Consider the following 20,774-nt stretch of genomic DNA (forward strand, 5'->3'; position numbering starts at 1 on the left):
ATACAGCAAGTAACAGCTGAAGCCAGGGTTTGAACCCAGGCGCTGACTCCACAGCTTATAATTCGGAACATGATGCTAAGCTGCCCTGTGCATGTCTCACTTTGACAAAGAACCAGCAGAGGCATGTGGCTCACCTCTCCTTAAAATCCTCATTTTCTTACAAATGATTCCTTCGTCAAGGGACTTGTTTTAAATGCTTCTGAGTTTTCAAAAGGCCTTAATATGTTGAAATATTTTATAATGCTAAGAGTTGTTTGATACATTTTATTGATGGTTTTTCATTTTGCATTTTAAATTGAAACAATAATTATAAATGACAATTGTACAGAGTGATAAGTATATTAACCGTTACATGTTTAACCTGTGCACATAAATCTAGTTTGAAAAAGGTGGTAGTAAATAAGTACATATTTATCCCAATCCTTAAAAATTTTTACAAAACATAGGATAAAGGTATTGAAATTAGATTTTCTGGGCAATACTAGAAATTTGTATGGCTAAAGAATGTTCACAAAGAGAGAAGGAACTACAAAATGAGAACTATAGGTATGCTAGATAGGACGATCAATAAAGCTCTCCTCATACATGATTTTGTATGAGAAGGCTGATGCTTTCTTCTGTATTTTAGTCCCTTAACTTGCTCTTTATTATAACTTGATATTCTAGCAAATAATACATTAAACACTACTCCTCAGAGAGGAATCTGCAATAAAATGTATACTACCTTTTGTTACTAGTTTAATAAAACATTAACCAAATACCTAATCAACTACTGTTTAAAATTTATAGTAAGAAACTTATTAAAAACAAAAGATCTGTTTCAAATATAGACCAATTTAAATTATTTTCAATATAGCTAAACTCAATGTAGGGGTTACATTTGGTTAAATCTGAGTAGACTTCTAGGAATGTGATTATGCAGGTAGACGGGTAGGATCAGCTGGTTCCCTTCTGCAGGTGAACTACATCCGATTTTCCCATGCTTCTCTCATTGAGGATTCACTAGGAAAGGATCCAATCCATCATCCATTTGCTCACATAAAGCCTGTTCCCTCCTGGTGGCCCACTCTACTCCCACATTAAAGATTGCAAGTGAGTTGTGCTTTTATGGCTTTTTCACTGGAGAATGTAAGTTTGAGTTGATTTATTCAATGTGAGGATCACAGTGAGAGAACGTGGATCTTTCTTATTCTTGTAAACTGTGATCTTTCCTTTCAAGGCTTCATCTGTAAAAGAAAGGCAAAAAATGTGATTAGGAATTCAAGGAATACCATTTAACAGAAAAAGTAAATTATACCTAGGCACTTCCTTTGTAGTGACATGTCACTACTTAACTTTTACATGACTTTTTAAGTTAATAGTCTTAAGTTTTTAGAACAGTTTTATGTTTCATTAATTTATGAATGAAGCAGGAACTACATGCCACAGGTGTTGAATCCCTGTGAAAGAGTGAGCAAGTCTAGTGGTCACGGAGATGTGAGGATGCAGTTTTACTGGACTTCTGAATGTAAGAAACTATCGTAGGTTCTGGAAGTCTAAAAAAAAAAAAAAATCAAGGCATGGTTCCTGCCCTCAGAGAGTTCATGGTCAAGGGTGAAGAGAAAAAGCTCTACCAACAATTACACAATAGGCATGTATTTAAAGTGTGCTGGAGGTGATTTGAGAATTGGGGATGGTTGGAAGGCAGTAAAAGGCAAGGTAGTACAAGAATTAATGAATTAAGGCTAAAGTAACAGTTAACCAGGCTTGGGAGTGTACATGTAACAGCATTTGAGGGAGAGAAAACATGTATAGAGAGCCTTCGGGAATGGCATTTTGAGGAACTGAAAATTACACTCGGCTCTTTTGTAAATGTTCTATTCAACACTTAGCGTAAGAGTCAAAATGGAAATGTTCTATGGTGCTTATAAATTAGGTTATCAAATTCTTTATTTCAAGTTCAAAGGATATACCTATGAGTTCTATATATTCTTCAATTTAGAAATATAGCCACAGTCAAAATGAATTAGTAATGGATATTTGTTACATTTTCACAAAAGAAAAAATTTTCAGTATCAATATTAAAACATCTAAAAAAGTAAAAGAACATAATTGCCTTATATAATCTGATACTGTTGTTTTCATGTCTTAAAATGAAATACAATTAAAATATCTTTTCCATAATCACAATTTCAAAGATTTCAAAAGGGTGTACCCACAATCCTTTAAGTTAATTAAATTGCATGAAGGGTCATAGTAATAAATATATAATTCACACTGCTGAACTCTCTTCAATTGTTCAGCCTAACTGAAGTGCCAAGGCAGTGGTTATAATACCAGAATGGATCACAGTAATTAATCAGTGTCAAATAGATATAAAATGACTGATGTTGTTAAACATGTATACTGTGGTTAGAGCTGCAAAGAACACTCCATGGAGCGGAGCTGTACCAACTTGTTTTTATCTTCAACAGACGGCTATTAGTATACCACAAAGCAGTGTTGCAGTTCAATCAAGAACAAAATTGATTTCATTTCAGTTCTGCTATAGTGTGTTTTCTAGAATTAATTTATTCCAGAGTAATAAAATTTCACTTCCCCAGAAGGAGAAAAGAAAAACACAGCAAATCATTATCATCGCTATTGTAAGTTAAAAAAAAAAATGAAAGAAAAAAAATACCCCCAGAGTCTCTATCATATAAAAGCTTACTATGTACCATAACATAAAGAGAAATAAATACCCTAATTTTATATTTTCACAGCCAAATCACATGAAAAAATATTTGCATTTTTCAAGTAAAAACTGCACTATAAGTTTGTACAATAAAATTGTGCATTATTTTTAAAGGAGGAAAAACCCCCTTTTTTAAGGAGACAGGATCTTGCTGTGTTGCTCAGGCTGAACTTGAACTCCTGGGCTCATGTGATTCTCATGCCTCAGCCCTCCTGAGTAGCTGAGACTGCAGGCCTGAATTTAAAGTGTTTTCTAACTCCTTTAAAATAGCCTGGGAGGCTGGTCCTTTATTCTTTTCTAACTCCTTTAAAATAGCCTGGGAGGCTGGTCCTTTATTCTTACAATGTTTGTAGTGATCAAATGTTTACAGTACTTCTTCTGGAACTATTTTTAGGACTAGGTTGTCAATAAAAGCAACAATGAAAAACAACAAACCCCCAAACTAGGCTCATTATTTTATAGTTCCAGATGGCTTTTAGCCAAATGTAATATGGCCAAATTCTTATTAGGCAAATTCTTAGTCTGAGAAAGTCTCTATTCACATTCTTTTCCTGCTTTCTACATATCAATTCTACCATCAAGGATAGATTTACCATTACCAAAAAAGACTTACCATTACTGAAGATATTTACATACACAACCAATCTAGGCCAAGTAACTATATAATTATGTTTACAATGTTTTACTTATTAAAACAAATTTTTTTTTTTTTGCCTCTTGATTTTTTTTTTTTTATTTTGGCATATTATGGGGGTACAGATTTTAAAGTTTCAATAAATGCCCTTCCCCCCCTCTCCCCACAAGTCTGAGTCTCCAGCGTGACCATCCCTCAGATGGTGCGCCTATCACTCGTTATGTATGTATATACCCGCCCCCCTACCCCCCCCTCCCCAATACCCTATTACTGTAGTACCTATGTGTCCACTTAGGTGCTACTCAGTTAATACCAGTTTGCTGGAGAATATATCTGGTGCTTGTTTTTCCATTCTTGGGATACTTAGTAATATGGGTTCCAGCTCTAACCAGGAAAATATAAGATGTGCTATATATCACCATTGTTTCTTAGAGCTGAATAGTACTCCATGGTATACATATACCACATTTTATTAATCCATTCTTGAATTGATGGGCACTTGGGCTGTTTCCACAGCCTTGCAATTATAAATTGTGCTGCTATGAACATTCGAGTGCAGGTGTCTTTTTTGTCTTATTGCCTTTTGGACATTACAATAAGCATTACATACACAGTAAATTTTCCCAACTAGACTCGCAGTTTCAATTTTATCTAAAAGTATAGTATTTAGTATAATGATAAACTTTTAGATTAAACATATCTACAGAGACTCTTTTTCAGCCCCTTCCAAGATAAATCTGAACACCACTCTGCTCAAGTATGATGACATTTATGAGAACGTCAGAGTTGGTAAAATGGGCCTTCCAAAATCTAGCAACTAACTAAATGCCCTTGGCTGGCATATCGTTACCCAAGTTGAGGATTTCAATGACAATGTATGTTATTGTACTTATTCATTTATTCAACAGAATATATTTATAATATGCCAAATACTTTATCAGATCAAGAAAGAAAGAAAGAGGCAAATGACTCACTTTCTATTAGAACTCTGTATCAGTATGCTAGAACTCTTTATCTAGTATGTTAGAACCCCCAGCATACTAAAATGTTATAACACAGATTATGTATGAATTTATCTGTGAGAACAAAGAAAGGAGTAATTCATTTTCTGAGGACAATAAAGAAAAATTTACAGAAATAAGCTGGGCCATAAAGGGTAAGCTGGAATTCATCAAGTGAAAGAGGTCAAAAATAGCTTTCTAGGTAGAAGAATATCTTGGACAGAAGCAAGGAGGGGAAAAAAAAAGGATGGGAAAGTTAGCTTTACAAATGAGCAGTCTGTACAGCTGGAACATATGGGCTTATCTGGGGTTGTGAAAGGGCTGGGTTGGAAATGATGAAAAATGATGATCTAACTGCCATGGGCCACTGGGTTTCTTCAGTCTGGATTATAGTTTTTATCAAATGTAAGAATATTTTGGTCATTATTTTATCAAATGTATTTTCTGTCCTTGGCTTCTCTCCTTACCTCCTTCTCTCACCCCCAGGTTTTTTCAAGAACTCCTATTATTAGTTAGGATGGAATGCTTGGTACTTTCCCATAGGTTACTGTGGATGCATTTTTAAAAAAAACTTTTTTTCCTCCCTGTGCTTCATTTTGGATACATTTTAAGCTATATCTTCAGGTTCACTGATCTTCTGCCATTAATTTCATTCAATGATTTTTTCACTTCAGATATTGTAACTTCCATCTCTAGAAGTCTCATTTGCATTTTAAATCATCTCAGTCTCCTCACTATATACATATAAACATAGTTTGATATTTGCTTTTTTTTTTTTTTTTTTTTTTTTTTGAGACAGAGTCTCACTTTGTTGTCCAGGCTAGAGTGAGTGCCGTGGCGTCAGCCTAGCTCACAGCAACCTCAAACTCCTGGGCTCAAGTGATCCTCCTGCCTCAGCCTCCCGAGTAGCTGGGACTACAGGCATGCGCCACCATGCCCGGCTAATTTTTTTTTTTATATATATATCAGTTGGCCAATTAATTTCTTTCTATTTATAGTAGAGACGGGGTCTCGCTCTTGCTCAGGCTGGTTTTGAACTCCTGACCTTGAGCAATCCGCCCGCCTCGGCCTCCCAAGAGCTAGGATTACAGGCGTGAGCCACAGCGCCCGGCCTGATATTTGCTTTAACATGTTTGTCTGCTAATTCCATCATTTCCAGATCTGATTCTATCAATTGATACTTTCCTCAGTGTTTGATTGAATGCTGGTCACTAAAATTTTATGTTGCTGAATGTCTGAGTTTTGTTGTTTTCCTTTGTTGCCACTAAGTTACTTGTGGTTTAATTTTTTTCCTTTCAAGGCTTGTGTTTAGGCTTTGTCAAGGAGCATCCAGATAAGCCTTACTCTAGGGGTGGTTTATTCCTACTAAGGCGGCATGCTTCTTCTATTCTTTAGAATAGTCTAAAGCAGGCATCCTCAAACTACCGCCCGTGGGCCACATGCCTGTTTGTTTTTTTACTTCAAAATAAGATATGTGCACTGTGCATAGGAATTTTGTTCATAGTTTTTTTTAAAACTATAGTCCGGCCCTCCAACGGTCTGAGAGACAGCAAATTGGCCGTTTGAGGACCCCTGGTCTACAGAATTCTGCACTCTAGGTGTTTGAAACTTGAATACTTTACCTTGTGCAGCCCTGTGTGATCTCTGAGAAATGTTCTGTACATAGTTGCCCCAGATCCTTTGCCTGGCCTAAACACATCTTAGTATGCATATACAACTCAAGGGGACGTCCTATGTAGATTTTTTTTAGCTCTTTTTCTGACTAGCTTGTCCTCTTCAGTACTCTGGCCTGAAACTTCTAGCATCTATTCATTAGCACCACCCTTAGAAGCTTACTTAGCAGGGTAGAAAAAAGTTATTTACTTACAGGACCCTTTCTTTATGTTCCCAGATCTAAGAAATGAGTATATTTTTCTTACTTTGAAATCTTCCTTTCGAATCTTCAGGTTGTGAACTTTAAGGGGAGTCTAATATTTTGTGATGTATTGGTTTTATTATTTAAATACAAGTGCATGCACCATGGCAGTAGAAGAAATACAGGTAGTGCCAGAGGCAACATCTGAGTCACAAACATCATTCCTGGTATTAAAAAAAGCTTAAGAGCAAACTATGAACCAATTACTCTAAGGAATACTAGGTAAAGAACACTTAGGATTTCAAAATGTCACTAGTCTTTAAACAATATTTTGTTGTAATTATGTAGGAGAAAATTTTGGGTATCACCAAACTCAAATGCTATCTTAAATCACCCTCAAGATTAAAACATGAACTAGTACTGCCTTTAAAATTCTAGCATTAAGATGGCAAATGATTACAATGAAGAAGAAAGTAACATTTTCAAGATTCCAAACATCAATCCAAATTCCAAAGGCACTCAAAAACAAACAAAAAATGAGGATTTAAAAGGACTTCATTTGTGTTTGCCTCATTTCAGTTTTGCTGTGTTCAAGCTTTCTGGAGACAGAGAAAATGACACCATCAAGGTTTTATTTCCATAGCATTTGCAATTTCAAAGTGAGAAAATGACAAGGCTACTTTAGTGATGTTTATTTGCATCTATTCAATTTATGCATCAACAGTAAAATCAAAGCTGTATTAGGATTTTGTGTAACATTTTAAACATATAGAGATTAATATCATCTGAAGCCCTCCACTCAGCTTTGTCAAATTTTAACACATTAACTGCCATGTGAATTGTATTTTACTCACAATAGTTTTGAGCCCAGGGCCTTCTGAAGCAAAACCTGGTCAAAACCCTACACCTGGTTCATGAAAATCTTATTTGGTGATATTATTACAGTTAATAATGATGAATTCTAAAAACATGGATTAAATTAATAGATGTTAATAAATTTTGTTTTTCATTAAATTTTTCCTTAAGTTAGAAAGGATCATTTTGTTTTTGATGTTTTTATGCTATTTTTGGAAGGCAGCTATGCTAACCACTATACCACCAACGCCGCGGTTATGCTATTTTTGTAAAAACACACCATGGCCCCAAGGGAAAAAAATTTTTTCTACTGTACAGTCAATGTGTTAATATTGTCTGTCTGCCATAGTTCCTTCTAGAACTATAAGAGTTCTTTTATGTTTTTCACATGACATTGAACCCTTTTGGTATCCTGCCCCAATCCTATTTCTATCCTTCCTCAGAAGTAACCACTATGCTGAATATAATGGTTATCATTCTTAAGTGCTGCTCCATACTTCTATAAATGTGTATGTATGGTTGTTTCACGTTTTTAAACTTGATATAAATGTTATCTTGTAGGAGTCATTCTGCAGCTTTCTTTTTGCTCAATGTTGCTTTTGATAAGACACATACATATATAACTTATCTGTTCTAGAGATTTTATTCTATGCAGCTACCATATTTATCCACCTTCTGCTAATGGACATTAAGTTTGTTTCCAGTTTTTCACTTGTACAAACCATACCATTATGAAGATTTCGTTTACATATGGTGGGAGTCACTGAGAATACACGCCTAGGGGAAAAATTGCTTGGCATCCATATTTAACTTGATAGTATCAAAATATTCTCTAAAGTTTTACCAATTAAAACAACCAGTAAAAGAATATGAAAGTTCCACTTGGCTACATTACTGCCAGCACTTGGCATTGCTATGTATTTCTCCCAAAACTGAAGGATGAGAAAGAGCATCTCATGGTTTCGGTTAGTCTTTCCCTGAGTTTCTAGTAATGGTGGGTTTTTTTTTTTTTTTTTTTCACTGATGCTTGTTGTACATTCAGCTTTCCTGCCCTCAAGAGGCTTTCAGTGAAGGTAGGACAAGTTTATTTGAACTGCATTAAATAGTTATAAAAAGATTCCATAATCAAATCCTAACTTTCTAAATGTGGAGGTACATAAGAACTAATGTAAGTAACAATCAGTGAGGTTAAAACAAAGGAATGCAGAATCTGACCAGCCCTTGAACACTATGTAAGATGTGAACAAGTGGAGAGGGGACAGTGGAGAGAATTCTGACAATATATTCTGAATACAGTAACTATCAAATGATACTCTTTAATTTATACTTCTATTGGTGGAATTTCTCTTTAGTCACTTGGGGAATGAAAATGTTTTATTTTAGTTATATTTGCAACTTACTAAATGCTAGTTGTTGCCTAAAGAGAAGTTTTCTGAATTACTCTGTGGTACTTTAAGAGCTGCATAACATCCCCCATTCATTTTAATTGACAGAAATTATACTTAAATAAAAATTTCTTATTTATCTTTTTTTTTGGGGGGGGGGCAGAGTTTAGCTCTATTGCCCAGGCTAGAGTACACTGGCATCATCATAGCTCACAGCAACCTCAAATTCCTATGCTCAAGCGATTCTCCTGCCTCAGCCTCCCAAGTAGCTGGGACTATAGGCGCATGCCACCAAGCCTGGCTAATTTTTTCTATTTTTAGTAGAGATGGGGTCTTGCTCTTGCTCAGCATGGTCTCAAACTCCTCACCCCACGGGATACTCACACCTCAGCCTCCCAGAGTGCTAGGATTACAGGCAGGAGCCACCGTGCCCGACCTTTAAAATTATCTTTAATTAAATGATATATCATCTAAAATTTATCTAAATGCTAAGCTTTAAGTACATCTTTTCTTAGCATCTGTTAATATTGCTTCAAATATAGTACGCACATAAAAAGTGGTTAAGTATGAAATGTCCTGAGTTCTTTAAGTACTAAGTTTGAGAGTTATCTCTAACATTTCACTTTGACACTTCTTGTTTTACATTTATTGTGAAAATATATCCTGTCTTTGAAATCCACGTTCTGGCTTGTGATTATCTTTCAAATTTTTTTCTAGAGCAATTTTTGTAAAATGCTGGGTAAGTCACAAATTCCTGTTATTTTTGAATATGAATTCCATTGTGGAACCAAGGCAGTGCAGATAGCTTGAACTATCATATCAACCAAGTGTTTAGGAAAGATGTGGCTAATGAGTGCACAGTATGTTGATGGTTTGAGAAGTTCCATTCTGGTGATTTTAATCTTGAAAATGAGCCATGTGGTTGACCCAGAGACCAAGGTGGATATGATGAGCTAAAGCTGTAGTGGAAGTGAATTCATCTCAACCTACTCATGAATTAGCAACAAAATTTGACGTTACTATTCCATCAATACTGGACCATTTCAAACAAATTGGCAAGGCAAAGCAGCTGGATAGATGGGTACCGTATGAATTAAACAGAAGAGAAATCGTCTTGAAGCTTGCCTTTCTTTGCTACCACAACATAAAAGCCAACCATTTCTACACTGTATTGTTACGTGTGATGAAAAATGGATGATTTTTGACAATCACAAGCATTCAGCACAATGGTTAGATGAAGACAAAGTGCCGAAACACAGTCCAAAACCGAATATTCATCATAAAAAGCTAATGGTGTCCGTTTGTGGTTCAGGGCTGGTGTTATCCACTACAGCTTCATGAAACCTGGTCAATCGATTACAGTGGATATTTACTGCAACTAATTAAATGAAATGATGAGGACATCTGTAATTAAGCACCCAAGATTGGTCAACAGAGACAGGCCTGTCCTCTTGCAAGACAATGCTCAATCACATGTTGCACACACATCGCTGCTCTAACCACAGAGCCTGGACTTGGAAACTCCCTGTCACTCACTGTATTCACCAGACCTTGAACCAACTGACTACCACTTCTTCCAGGCTTTGAAACACTTCTTGCAAGGAAAAATATTCAATTCTCAACAAGTTGTGGAAAATGCCTTTGGCAATTTCATCACCACTTGCTCTCCAGGCTTCTTCACTACTGGCATAAACAAGCAGTTTAGGCGATAGTTTAGGCATATACTTTGATTAATTGTACTGCTGCCTGAGATATAATAAACTATACTTTTGATTTGAAATTGTACATTTCATATTTAATGACCTATAAAATGAATGAAAATTGCTTAATTTCAGAATGAATAAGATAGTTTCCCCTTCTACTGTTCTTTCTCACCTGCTTTAACTGAAAATGGCTTTTCCAATAGAAATACTGTTTGTTTCCAGTGCGTTTTGGTACTCTGGGGGCCCGTAGAGAAGATGACCTGCATTGGTAAAGTTCAAAAGTATCTGATGAAGTACAAGATTTTTAATATCATGGTACATTAATCTACTACATCAAATACAAGCCCCAATTGCTTACAGTAGCAAATTGCTTATGATCAAACACCTTAGAGTGCAAAAATAAAATATAATGTACTTCTGCATAATCAATCCTTATGAGATAACTCATAATACTTACCCTGTTGTGGCAGTTCTTCTCAAAATATATATCAAAGTAGCCAGCAATTGCCTGTTTTTAAAAAATATATATATAAACACTTATTAAACTAATTATATAACATAAGAATCACTATCTTTTTAGACATGGCTAATGAGAAATCATTTCAAAGACCAGATACCTCTTAAACTTATGGCAGGTTACAATTTTTCCTGGAAGAGATGTTTTAAGTAAAAATAATGTAATTTGGCTTTTCCTCACAGAAACCCCATAACAATAAAGATAAAGCTAATAAAATATGTGTTTTATTAGAGAAACCATTAATGCTAGACTACTGAAAGGTGAGAGAACACATAGAAAAAAAACACATAGCTAATACATGAGAGTCGGGCCTTTTTGATCCCTCCAGCTCTAGCCAAGTCCCCAGATAACTGCAGCTGTAAGAGAGACCCCAGAAGAGACCAGCAGAAGCACTAGTCAGATAAATCCAGTCCAGATTGCAAAATCATAAACAAATAAATATAAATGATCATGGCTTCAAGCCACTGAGTTTTGGGATGGGTTATTATACAGCAATAAATAATTGAAGCAAATGCTTTTATACAAAGCCATTCATTTAATTTATTCTGATTTAGTAAATCCAACTTTAAAGTACTATTGATTTCATCACAAAAATATTCATAGAATTTTAAAATGTTTTTCTGAAAACATAGTAAAAATGAATAATAGAACTCAAATCTTATGTTTAAGCCAATATCCAAAGGATAAACTTCAAAGTGAACTCTAAGGGTTACTGTGATAGTACAAAAAGCTTTCCAAAAGAAATTAATGTATTCAGATGGAATATATAATTTTGGTTTTTAATGATACCATTCCTTTTTCTTTCACAAATGGGACTAGCTTAAGCTATTCTCTTTAAAACTGGCATTAAGTTAAGCTTATAAAGTGTTAAAACCAGGGTATTGATTATTGAAAAATCACTATAAAGCTCACTTGTATACTCTTGCTGCTTTTGTTAAGAATGTGAAGTTTTATTGATCTTGTAGGGTTAATATAGGTTGGATCCAAACCAAACTCAATATTTAACCTTAGAGTTCATTATATTTTAGATACCAAGAGAGAATTGATGTACTATTAACAATTCTGCCAAAGAGAGTTAGAAAGCAACACAGCACTAAGCTACAGATCACAGAAAACCATGTAATCAGAGTATTTTTAAAACGCAACTTTTCAGTTGATTTCCCAATACTTAAAATATCCCTCCACGATTAATTCAACTGTTTTCTTAAATTTATTCCTATATGCCTGTCTTGTTCATTATATACTTAAGCGTCCAGAGCAGTGCCTGGCTCATAGTACACAGTAAATATTTGCTGAGTGAATGTGCTCATTACATGTAATTCTATATTATCACACTATATTGTCTTATCTGACTAAAGTTTATTTAAGAGCAAGGCCTATATGTAATTCATATTTCCACACCCCTTACTCAGTACAGTGTTATATAGTAGATTCTCAACAAATTTTAGTCAAATTTTTTAGACTTCAGTCTCTCTTTTTGTTTGCGACAGGGTCTTGCTCTGTTGCCTGGAATTGAGTGCAGTGGTATCATCATAGCTCACTGCAAACTCAGAATCCTGGGCTCAAACAATCCTCCTGCCTCAGCCTCCCAAGTACCTAGGACTACAGGCATGTGCCATCATACCTGGATTTTTTTTTTTTTCCTGTAGAGATGGGATCTCACTATGTTGCTCAGGCTGGTTCAGTCTCTTAAATATATACCTAGCCTTATTACGTAGTCAGTATAATTTATTAGATCATTGACAGAATTTGGATGGAACTAATAGTTGATAATTCTGAAAAATATGGTGAGTACAGGAGAAATACGGAGAGAGAGCTTAGAGAAGAGGATCCCCTAATTCTATGTATGAACTTCATAAGTCTCAGCCTAACACCTAAATATGCAAGCTCAGGTTAGACCCAAACCAACATAGCAAAGGCTTAGAGAACTGAACTAAAATTTGAATCATTGGCCCAAGTCTCAGGATTAACCCCTGAATAAAACATGCAAGGGAAAAATCAGAAACAAAGGCTTAGAGAACTGACCTGAGATTTGAAAAACCAATAAAAGTCTCAGACTAATCCTTAAACTATGTATGTGTAGGAGAGCCCCAAAAGAGCATAACAAAGGCTTAGAGAATGTAACTAGCCCAGGCACTGTGATACAAAACTTGTAAATAGCCTACCTGCCTGCTAACACCAAACACCAACATTCTTCAGAAGAGTATAGCAAGACACAAAGTCTATACTACATAACATGCACAACATCCAGGATATAATCTCAAAGTGCTCAACATAAAAAGGATCAGGAAAACTTAAGAGAAAAGATAATCAACAGGTGCCCCTTGAAGATGACCCAGATGCCAGTACTGTCAAAGACTTTAAACCAGTGATTATAACTATGTTCCATGAGGTAATAGAAAACACACTGAAATAGAAATTCTCAGCACAGAAACAGAAAACATAGAAAAATGACCTAATGGAAATTATAGAACTGAAAAGTATAATAACAAAAAGCTCCCTGGGCTGTTAGCAGAATGAAGATGACAGAAAAAAAAAATCAGTAAATTTGAAGATAGATCAATAAAAATTATCCAATTTAAAGAAGCAAGGGAAAAAGATTACAATAAAATGCACAGAACCTCAGGGATCTGTAGATCTAACATGTAATTAATTGGAGGAAAAGATGGAAAAAGAATGGAGCAGCAAAAAATCTTTTAAAATTCTATATCCAGCAAATACATCCTTTATGAATGAAGGCAAACTACATTTTCATGTGAAGGAAAATTAAAGGAATTCATTGCCAACAGACTTCCTTCAGAAGACATTTTAAAGAAGTTATTCAGGTAGATGGGAAATGATACCAGAAGGAAATCTGGAACATCAAGCATAGAAAAACAGAAATGATAAATGGTTGGGCAAATAAAAAAGGCTACGTTTCCTCTCTGAATGCCTTTAAAATACTTAATTGTTTAAGGCAAAAAACTGATCACATCTGGTGGTTTTCAATGCATGGGCATGTAATCACGAAGATCAGTGCAGGGGTGTGGGGAGGGAGTGAGGAAGAGTGAGATTCCACCAATATATACACGTGTTTACAAAATCTAGAAATGGAGAAGTCTTTTTAAGCAGTTGATGTCAATTAAAAGATAAAACAGTATTTGTAATATTTATAACAGGGTTGCTGTCCTTTTATATATTAAGTTACTATAAATTAATAAGAAATATAGTAAAAGAAATGAACAAGACCGAAGAAAATGATTTATAAGCATGTAAAAAATGCTTATGTACCTATTTAGGGGAAAAAGAAGTAAATTAATGAAACCAGATACAATTTTCCTTTGGGGAGGGGAAAGGGACTGGAGATCCAGCCAACCACTAACCACCGACAATTTAATCAAGCCTGCCAACGTAATGGAGCCTCCATACCTGACTAGGTTTGGACAGCTTTCAGGCTGGTGAATGCACCCATGTGCCAGGAGGGTGGTGGCAATCCAACTCTATGAGGACAGAAGCTCCCACGCTTGGGACTCCTCCAGACCCCACCCTGTGTACTTCATCTGGTTATTCATTTGTATCCTTTATAATTTTCTTTATAGTAAAATGGTAAAAGTAAGCAAAGTGTTTCCCTGAGTTCTGTGAGCCATTACAGCAAATTGTCAAACTTGAGGAGAGGGTCATGGGATCCTTGATTTGTAGCCAAACCAGACAGAGGGGGGGTAGCCTGGGGACCTACCACTTGCTATTAGTATCTGAAGTGGGGAACAGTATTGTGGGACTGAACCCTTAACCTGTGAAGTCTGCACTAAATAGGGTGGTGTCAGAATTGGATTAAAATCTAGTATACCCAGTTGGTGTTGCGGAGAATTGGTTGTTGGTGTGGAAAACCCAAACATTTAGAGTCAGAAGTGCTGTGAAGTAGAGAAGTGGGTTTCCTTTAAAAATGATTTGGCCATCAAAAGTAATCCTTAGATAGATATTTATTGATTTGGAAAAACAGTCATACTATTAGATGAGAAGCAGCTTGAAAAACAGTATGTATGAGTTATGGGCACATGCTCTATGTTGTGCAAATGTGAATGTATACATCTCCAAAGATATTCATCAAATATCATAGTCGGTGACAGATTTTGGAGTATTCATATTCTTGGTACTTACCTATATATTTCCAACAAAAATGAACAGCTGTGAAGTTATTTTTAATATTAATAGTACTTAAGTTTAACTTCTATCTATAATATTACATGGAAAGACATTCGATTTAACTATTACTTTTTTCTCAGTGACTTCCCCCCCAAATCACTCATCTCTGTACCCATAAGGGCTAGGGCAGTGTCTAACATGTAGTAGGAACTAAATTTGGGTTTAAAATCAGCTCTTCTGTCATCAAAAAATGTGACCCGAGTCTGAAATGTACAAAATACACGAAGAGGAACATATTTTTAACTCTGGTTTAAAAAAAAAAGGGGGGGGGGCTGACAATAAATATAGTAGAACAATTACAGAATTATAATTACAGAATACAGGTCTTAACAAAGATGAGAGGCTGATACATGAGTTTACAACAAAATTAAAACATATAAAAAGCTCTGAGAATACAAAGATAGTTAGATGTGGGGACTGGAAGACAGTTGTAAAATATCTATGAATTTCAGTAAAAAATCAAGGAATAAACAACCCTTCCCCAGCCCCTAAATAATACTGTGGAAGAAATACTGGGTAGTTTTGAGTAATCGAAAAACAGTTAATATTCCTCAAGACAAAATAAGAAAGAAAAACAAAAGTGAAAGATATAGTTAATGTTGGTTATGGGCATTTGGAAAGGATCTATGAGAAAGAAAAATCTGAACCTACATCTATTTTATAGTTCTCTTAGAAATGCATCATAGTATCTTTTTCTCCTTGGGCAGACTTAGCTTCCTAACAAGGTTTGGTAGTAAATCAGTTCCACAGCGCACATTAAGTAGGAAGCAGAGACATGAAGAGAAGTTAGGAAGAATTCACGTGGGCTTAAAATTTGTGTGCAGATAATCTCATCAGATAGCATTGACATAACTGAAAAAGTGGAAGACTCTTGCTCTAAAAAACCAAAGAGTTTCTGGTTTTAGAATGGGTATTTGCTCTCAAATACCAACAAGATCCAGAATGCCCCTTCAAGAGATAGGGCTTCCCTCCTTCCCCTTCTTCCCTGTGTTTCTTTTTATTTAATTTTATTATATTTTTAGAGACGGAATCTCACTGTATTGCCCAGGCTGAACTTGAACTCCTGGGCTCAAGGGATCCTCCCACCCTAGCTTCCCAAGTAGCTGGGACTATGGGTACACAGCACTGATTCTTAATAATTAGGTTTTTTAAATGTTAATTTCAATGAACTTACATTCTCTCTGTGGAAGTCATTCAAATGTAAGAATAAACAACCATAGGAAATTAAAAATGACTACTAGGCAATGGCAATAAATAACTAGAGCTACAACTTGGCATGTGCTTGAAAAAGATCAGATAGGTTAGAGAAGGCTAACCACAGAATAAATTTCTCCTTTGTCCCAAATATATATCTTGTCAGGGGCAATAAGAACAGCTGAGTAGAAAAAAAAACAAAACATTAAAATCAAGTATCTGTAGGAGCTGGGTTAATCTGCAAAGGCAAGGTCACAATTAAATAAATAAAATTTCACTGAATTACAGCATAGTCAGAAATTTTAGTTATAAAGTCCCTTAGACCGAGAGAAGGGAGAATGGGTAATTAATAACAATAAAATAAAAACAGCAATGATGACAGAACAGAATGAAAGGAAAATGCATGCAGTGAATTTCTGGGATAGTTTGATCACTCTTGAAATTTGGTGAGAATCTTCCACATTTACTTGGAGGTAAATAGGAAAATAATACAAGCATGTAGCTTTGTTGTACACTTTAAATATTCCTAAACATTAGAATACAGTTTCAGAATGAGCTATTTGTCCCTTCTTTGTGGATTTCACAAAAGGAAGAAAATAACTCACAGCATTTGTAAATTGAACCATTTATCTGTTTTAAGCCACATTTGTTTTTGTTTACTTCTTATGTATAAAGGTAAATGCAGTTCATTTAATACATACTCATCTGAAGAACAATATTTTGGGATAAAAATGAATTACTTTCTCATGTGTTTTGGTGTGATGAGTATTTTTTTTTAAAGAGGACACATCATGTGTGCATGTAATAGGATGGCAGCCAATGAAATAAGAACAGACTAGACCTTAGGAGGAGGAAGGAAATTAAAAATTATCATTATCACTATCACCTGCAGGGAGTAATTTATCATTCCTGTTCTTCATTGGTATCATGTTCCAACAGCGTGTGGTTACAGCGGATACAATTAGGCAGCTGGCTACAGAAGTAGGAGGATAATGTGCTTTTGATGGAGTTTATCCAAGCATGGAGACAGAGTGCTTGTAATCCATGCAGCAGAATCACTATAACAAAAATATAATTCATTTTTTGTTGAAGTATTTCTTTCAAAATCTTAATATGGAACTCAAAAGCCAAGTCAGGATGAGTCTGAAGCAAGCAAAGAAAGACTAAGCAAATAATGCATAAAATAGATTTTTATAGCTTATTCACTGTATATAAACCAGATTAAAATACGTAAGCCACACAAGCTGCTGCATACAGGGCATGAACTCTGCTAGTGATAGCTGGTGTTTAAGAAGACATAATCAACAAATATAAAGATTTTATTATGCCATCCCAATAGTAACTATGTCTTAAATTATGGACTCTTTTCTTTTTCAATTAATTTTCTATTTTATCCCAAGAGAAAATCTGTATCATTTCTTTTTTTCCTGATTCCTCTAGAGAACAATACACATTAAGTGCCATTTACCTCTCAAGGGATACTGCCAGATTGAGTGGTGTTTCAAAATAGACAAAGCAATATAGGAAGTAGTAAAACAGCTAATAGGTCTAAATATATATAAAAAAAGGACACTTTTACTAAAAAATTCAATGTAATTCATTTTTTATCTACTTAGAATATTCCCAGATAATAACTGAAACTCCTTTTAAATTTAGACTGTTCCCTTGTAATTTCAAAATTGCTTATTAAAGCAATTTTAGGAAGCAAAAAGGATCGTCTCTTCAGAGTCTAAAACAAATACTTTTGACATTTCATAAATTGATATCTCATATGCCTTAATTGCCCTACATTTCTTCTTAGCAATAACTGAATACAGCTGTGAAGCCCACACTCAGATTAAGAAACAGAACATCTCAGCACGCTGGCATTCCCCCCTATGCACCCAGCCAGTCCTGGGCACCTCTGTCCCCAAAGGATAACCACTATCCTCATTTCAAAGAGCAAAAATTAGTTTTTCCTATTATTATACTTCAATAAACAGAATCATACATCACATAGCCCTTTGTGTCTGGCTAATTTTCCTCAATGCTGTTTGTGAGATTCACCTGTATTGTTGCATGATGCTGTAGATTGTTCCTTTACATGGCTGTAAGGTATATGTGACTACATGATTTATCCAGTCTACCACAGACAGGCATTTGAATAGTTTTGGTGAATAAATGTACGCATGGCTGTTGAGCATACACTTAGGAGTAGAACTACTGATATGTATTTATTTACCACATTTGTTAATCTTTATCCCTTCCTGAATTTCTGGCCTTCCATTAGGAATCATTTTCTGTTTGCCTGAATATCCTTCAGTATCTCCTTTAGTATCGATTTCCTAGGACAAATTTTTTCTCTTTTTTGTTCATCTGAAAATATCTTTATGTAGCTTCATTCTTTTTTGGGGTGAGGATGACAGGGTCTCACTCTGTTGCCTGGGCTAGACTAAAGTGGTATCATCATAGTTTACTGCAACCTCAAACTCCTGGGTTCAAGTGATCCTCCTGCCTCACCCTTCCGAATAGCTGGGACTACAGGCATGCACCACTACACCCAGGCTAATTTTTTCTATTTTTTGTAGAGACAAGGTCTCACTCTTGTTCAAGGTGGTCTCGAACTCCTGGCCTCAAATAATTCTCCTACCGTGGCCTCCCAAAGTACTAGGATTTTAAGCGTGAGTCACCGAGCCCAGCCTAGCTTCATTCTTAAAAGATACTTTAGTTGGGTAGAATTCAGAATTGGCAGTTATTTTCTTTCAACATAATAATGTTGTCACCATTGTGATTTTCTTAGTTTCCATAGTTTTACTAGGTGTGTCTAGATATGGATTTCTTTTCCCTCTGTAAAATTAAGATGCAATTCATATACCATACCAATCTACCCATTTAAATCAAGTGTACAATTTAGTGTTGTTCAGTATATTTAGAGTTGTGCAACCATCACTATAATCTAACTGTAAACATTTTCATTTCTCCCAAGAGAAATTCTGTATCTATTCTCCTCTCATTCAGTCTACACCTACAGATTTACCTATTGTGGGTATTTCATATAAATGGAATCATACAATACGTGGTTGTTTGTGATTGGCTTCTTTCATTAATGTTCTTAAGGTTTATGTTGTATCATGCATCAGTACTTCATTCTTTTTTGTGGCTGAATAATATTCCTTGTATGGATATACCATTTTTGTTTATTCATTCTTCAGGTGGTGAACATTTGAATTGCTTCTATTATAAATAATACTGCTATGAGCATTTATGTTGGCATATGCTTTCTTTTCTCTTGGATATATACCTAGAACTGGATGAAATTTTGAAATTATACTATTCAGGTTATATTGTGTTTCTTAAATTATAGCTTACTATCTTTCATCTATTTTGGAAAATTCTCAGCTATCATCTCCTCAAATATAGTTTGTAATATTCTCATCCTCCTTTCCTTTGGGACTCTCATTAAATTCTTACATCCACTATATCATTTGCCCTTCCCTCTCACTCATCCTTGCATTTCTCTGTGCTTCCTTCTGGACATTTTCTTTGGACTTAAAATCCAGTTCACTGATCCTCTCTACACTGATGTATGAAGATCTCCTGCTAACCTCATATTTAATTCAGTTTTAACATGTTTGGTTCTTTTTCAAATCTGCTGTATTTTTAAAATGTTTCTAATTGTTAAATTTTGGAATTTCTTTTTTCCTTGAATTTAGTAAGCACTGTTATTTCAAAATCCATGTCTGCTATAACTAATTCCTGGAACACCTGGAGCTCTGTTTTTATTGCCTACCATGTCAACTGGTTCTTGATTCAGGTTTTATCTTTGTGTGATTGGTTACCTTTGATTATGTTCTGAACATATTTGCAAAACCGCTTGTAGAAATAATTTGAGACCTCTAATAATTTCTAGAAAGAATGTTTACTTGTTTCTGTAAGGAACCCGAGGGCACTAGCAAACCAAGATCATCTTAATTAAGTATCACAGCTTGAGAATTTCCCGGGCCACACAGATGACTTGAAGCTAAGCTGTGGTCCACACAAGGGCTCATTTGCCTGTTTTACCCCATTCTTAGGTGTAGTCTTTTAGGGTCCTAATGCAAAGGGCTGATTAATTGTAAAGGTCCCAATTTTGTGTTCTGACCCATTGTAAGGTTATCAAATAGGGCTACCTAAGTCTATTAGCTGCTTCCTCTGCATTGGTCTATAGGGCGAAAGCAGCCCCAAATGTCAGTGTCATTTCTTTGGATTTCCTTCTTTTCTGAGTCTTGGTTTGGTAGTGGTTTACTAACTTATCTCCTCTGATACCTTCAAACAGATAGTATATTTTTTCAGCTTTTATAGTTCTTTGCAAAAGGGTCACTCCATTTTACACAGTCCACCATTAGAGGAGGCAGATTCTTCACTGCATTGTTCTTTCCTACCTAAGGCCCCTTACTTTCCCCCAATTCTCTAAACTAACTTTTCATTTGTTATGTCTCAGTTTAAATATTACTTCCTCTGGGTAACCTGCCTTAATCCCAGATTAGATTATAATACATCCACTAAATGTTCCTGCAGTCCCTGTCATAACACTCATCATACTCATAATGCTTTTTGTTCAGTGTCTTCTGTTCAATTATAGATCCCAATAGGCCTTATGGGCAGTCTCACTACTTCTGAATTCACCTCTGTATCATCACTGCCTAAGCACAATGCCTGGGCATACTATATATTAGTAAGTGGTGAAAATAACGGTGCACAGTTATAAAGGCATAAA

At 35.3% G+C, this 20,774-nt stretch overlaps 1 protein-coding gene across 4 annotated transcripts in view; it reads right to left on the bottom strand.

Annotated features, from left to right (window-relative positions):
• Positions 1 to 231: 231 nt before the first annotated feature.
• PRMT3 (protein arginine methyltransferase 3) overlaps positions 232 to 20,774 on the bottom strand; it is a 112,101-nt gene continuing 91,558 nt past the window's right edge. For 3 of the 4 annotated variants that reach the window (XM_076002095.1, XM_076002094.1, XM_076002097.1), the window contains 3 exons: positions 10,604 to 10,654; positions 10,319 to 10,406; positions 232 to 1,226 (listed from right to left, as the gene is read on the bottom strand). In XM_076002095.1, coding sequence (XP_075858210.1) covers positions 1,117 to 1,226; positions 10,319 to 10,406; positions 10,604 to 10,654 — 249 coding nt within the window. In that variant the 3' untranslated portion in view covers positions 232 to 1,116. The remainder of the gene's footprint in view (positions 1,227 to 10,318; positions 10,407 to 10,603; positions 10,655 to 20,774) is intronic. The other variant, XM_076002096.1, reaches the window with a different exon arrangement.

Source organism: Microcebus murinus, chromosome 4 (genome assembly GCF_040939455.1).
Source record: "Microcebus murinus isolate Inina chromosome 4, M.murinus_Inina_mat1.0, whole genome shotgun sequence".
NCBI lineage: Eukaryota > Metazoa > Chordata > Mammalia > Primates > Cheirogaleidae > Microcebus > Microcebus murinus.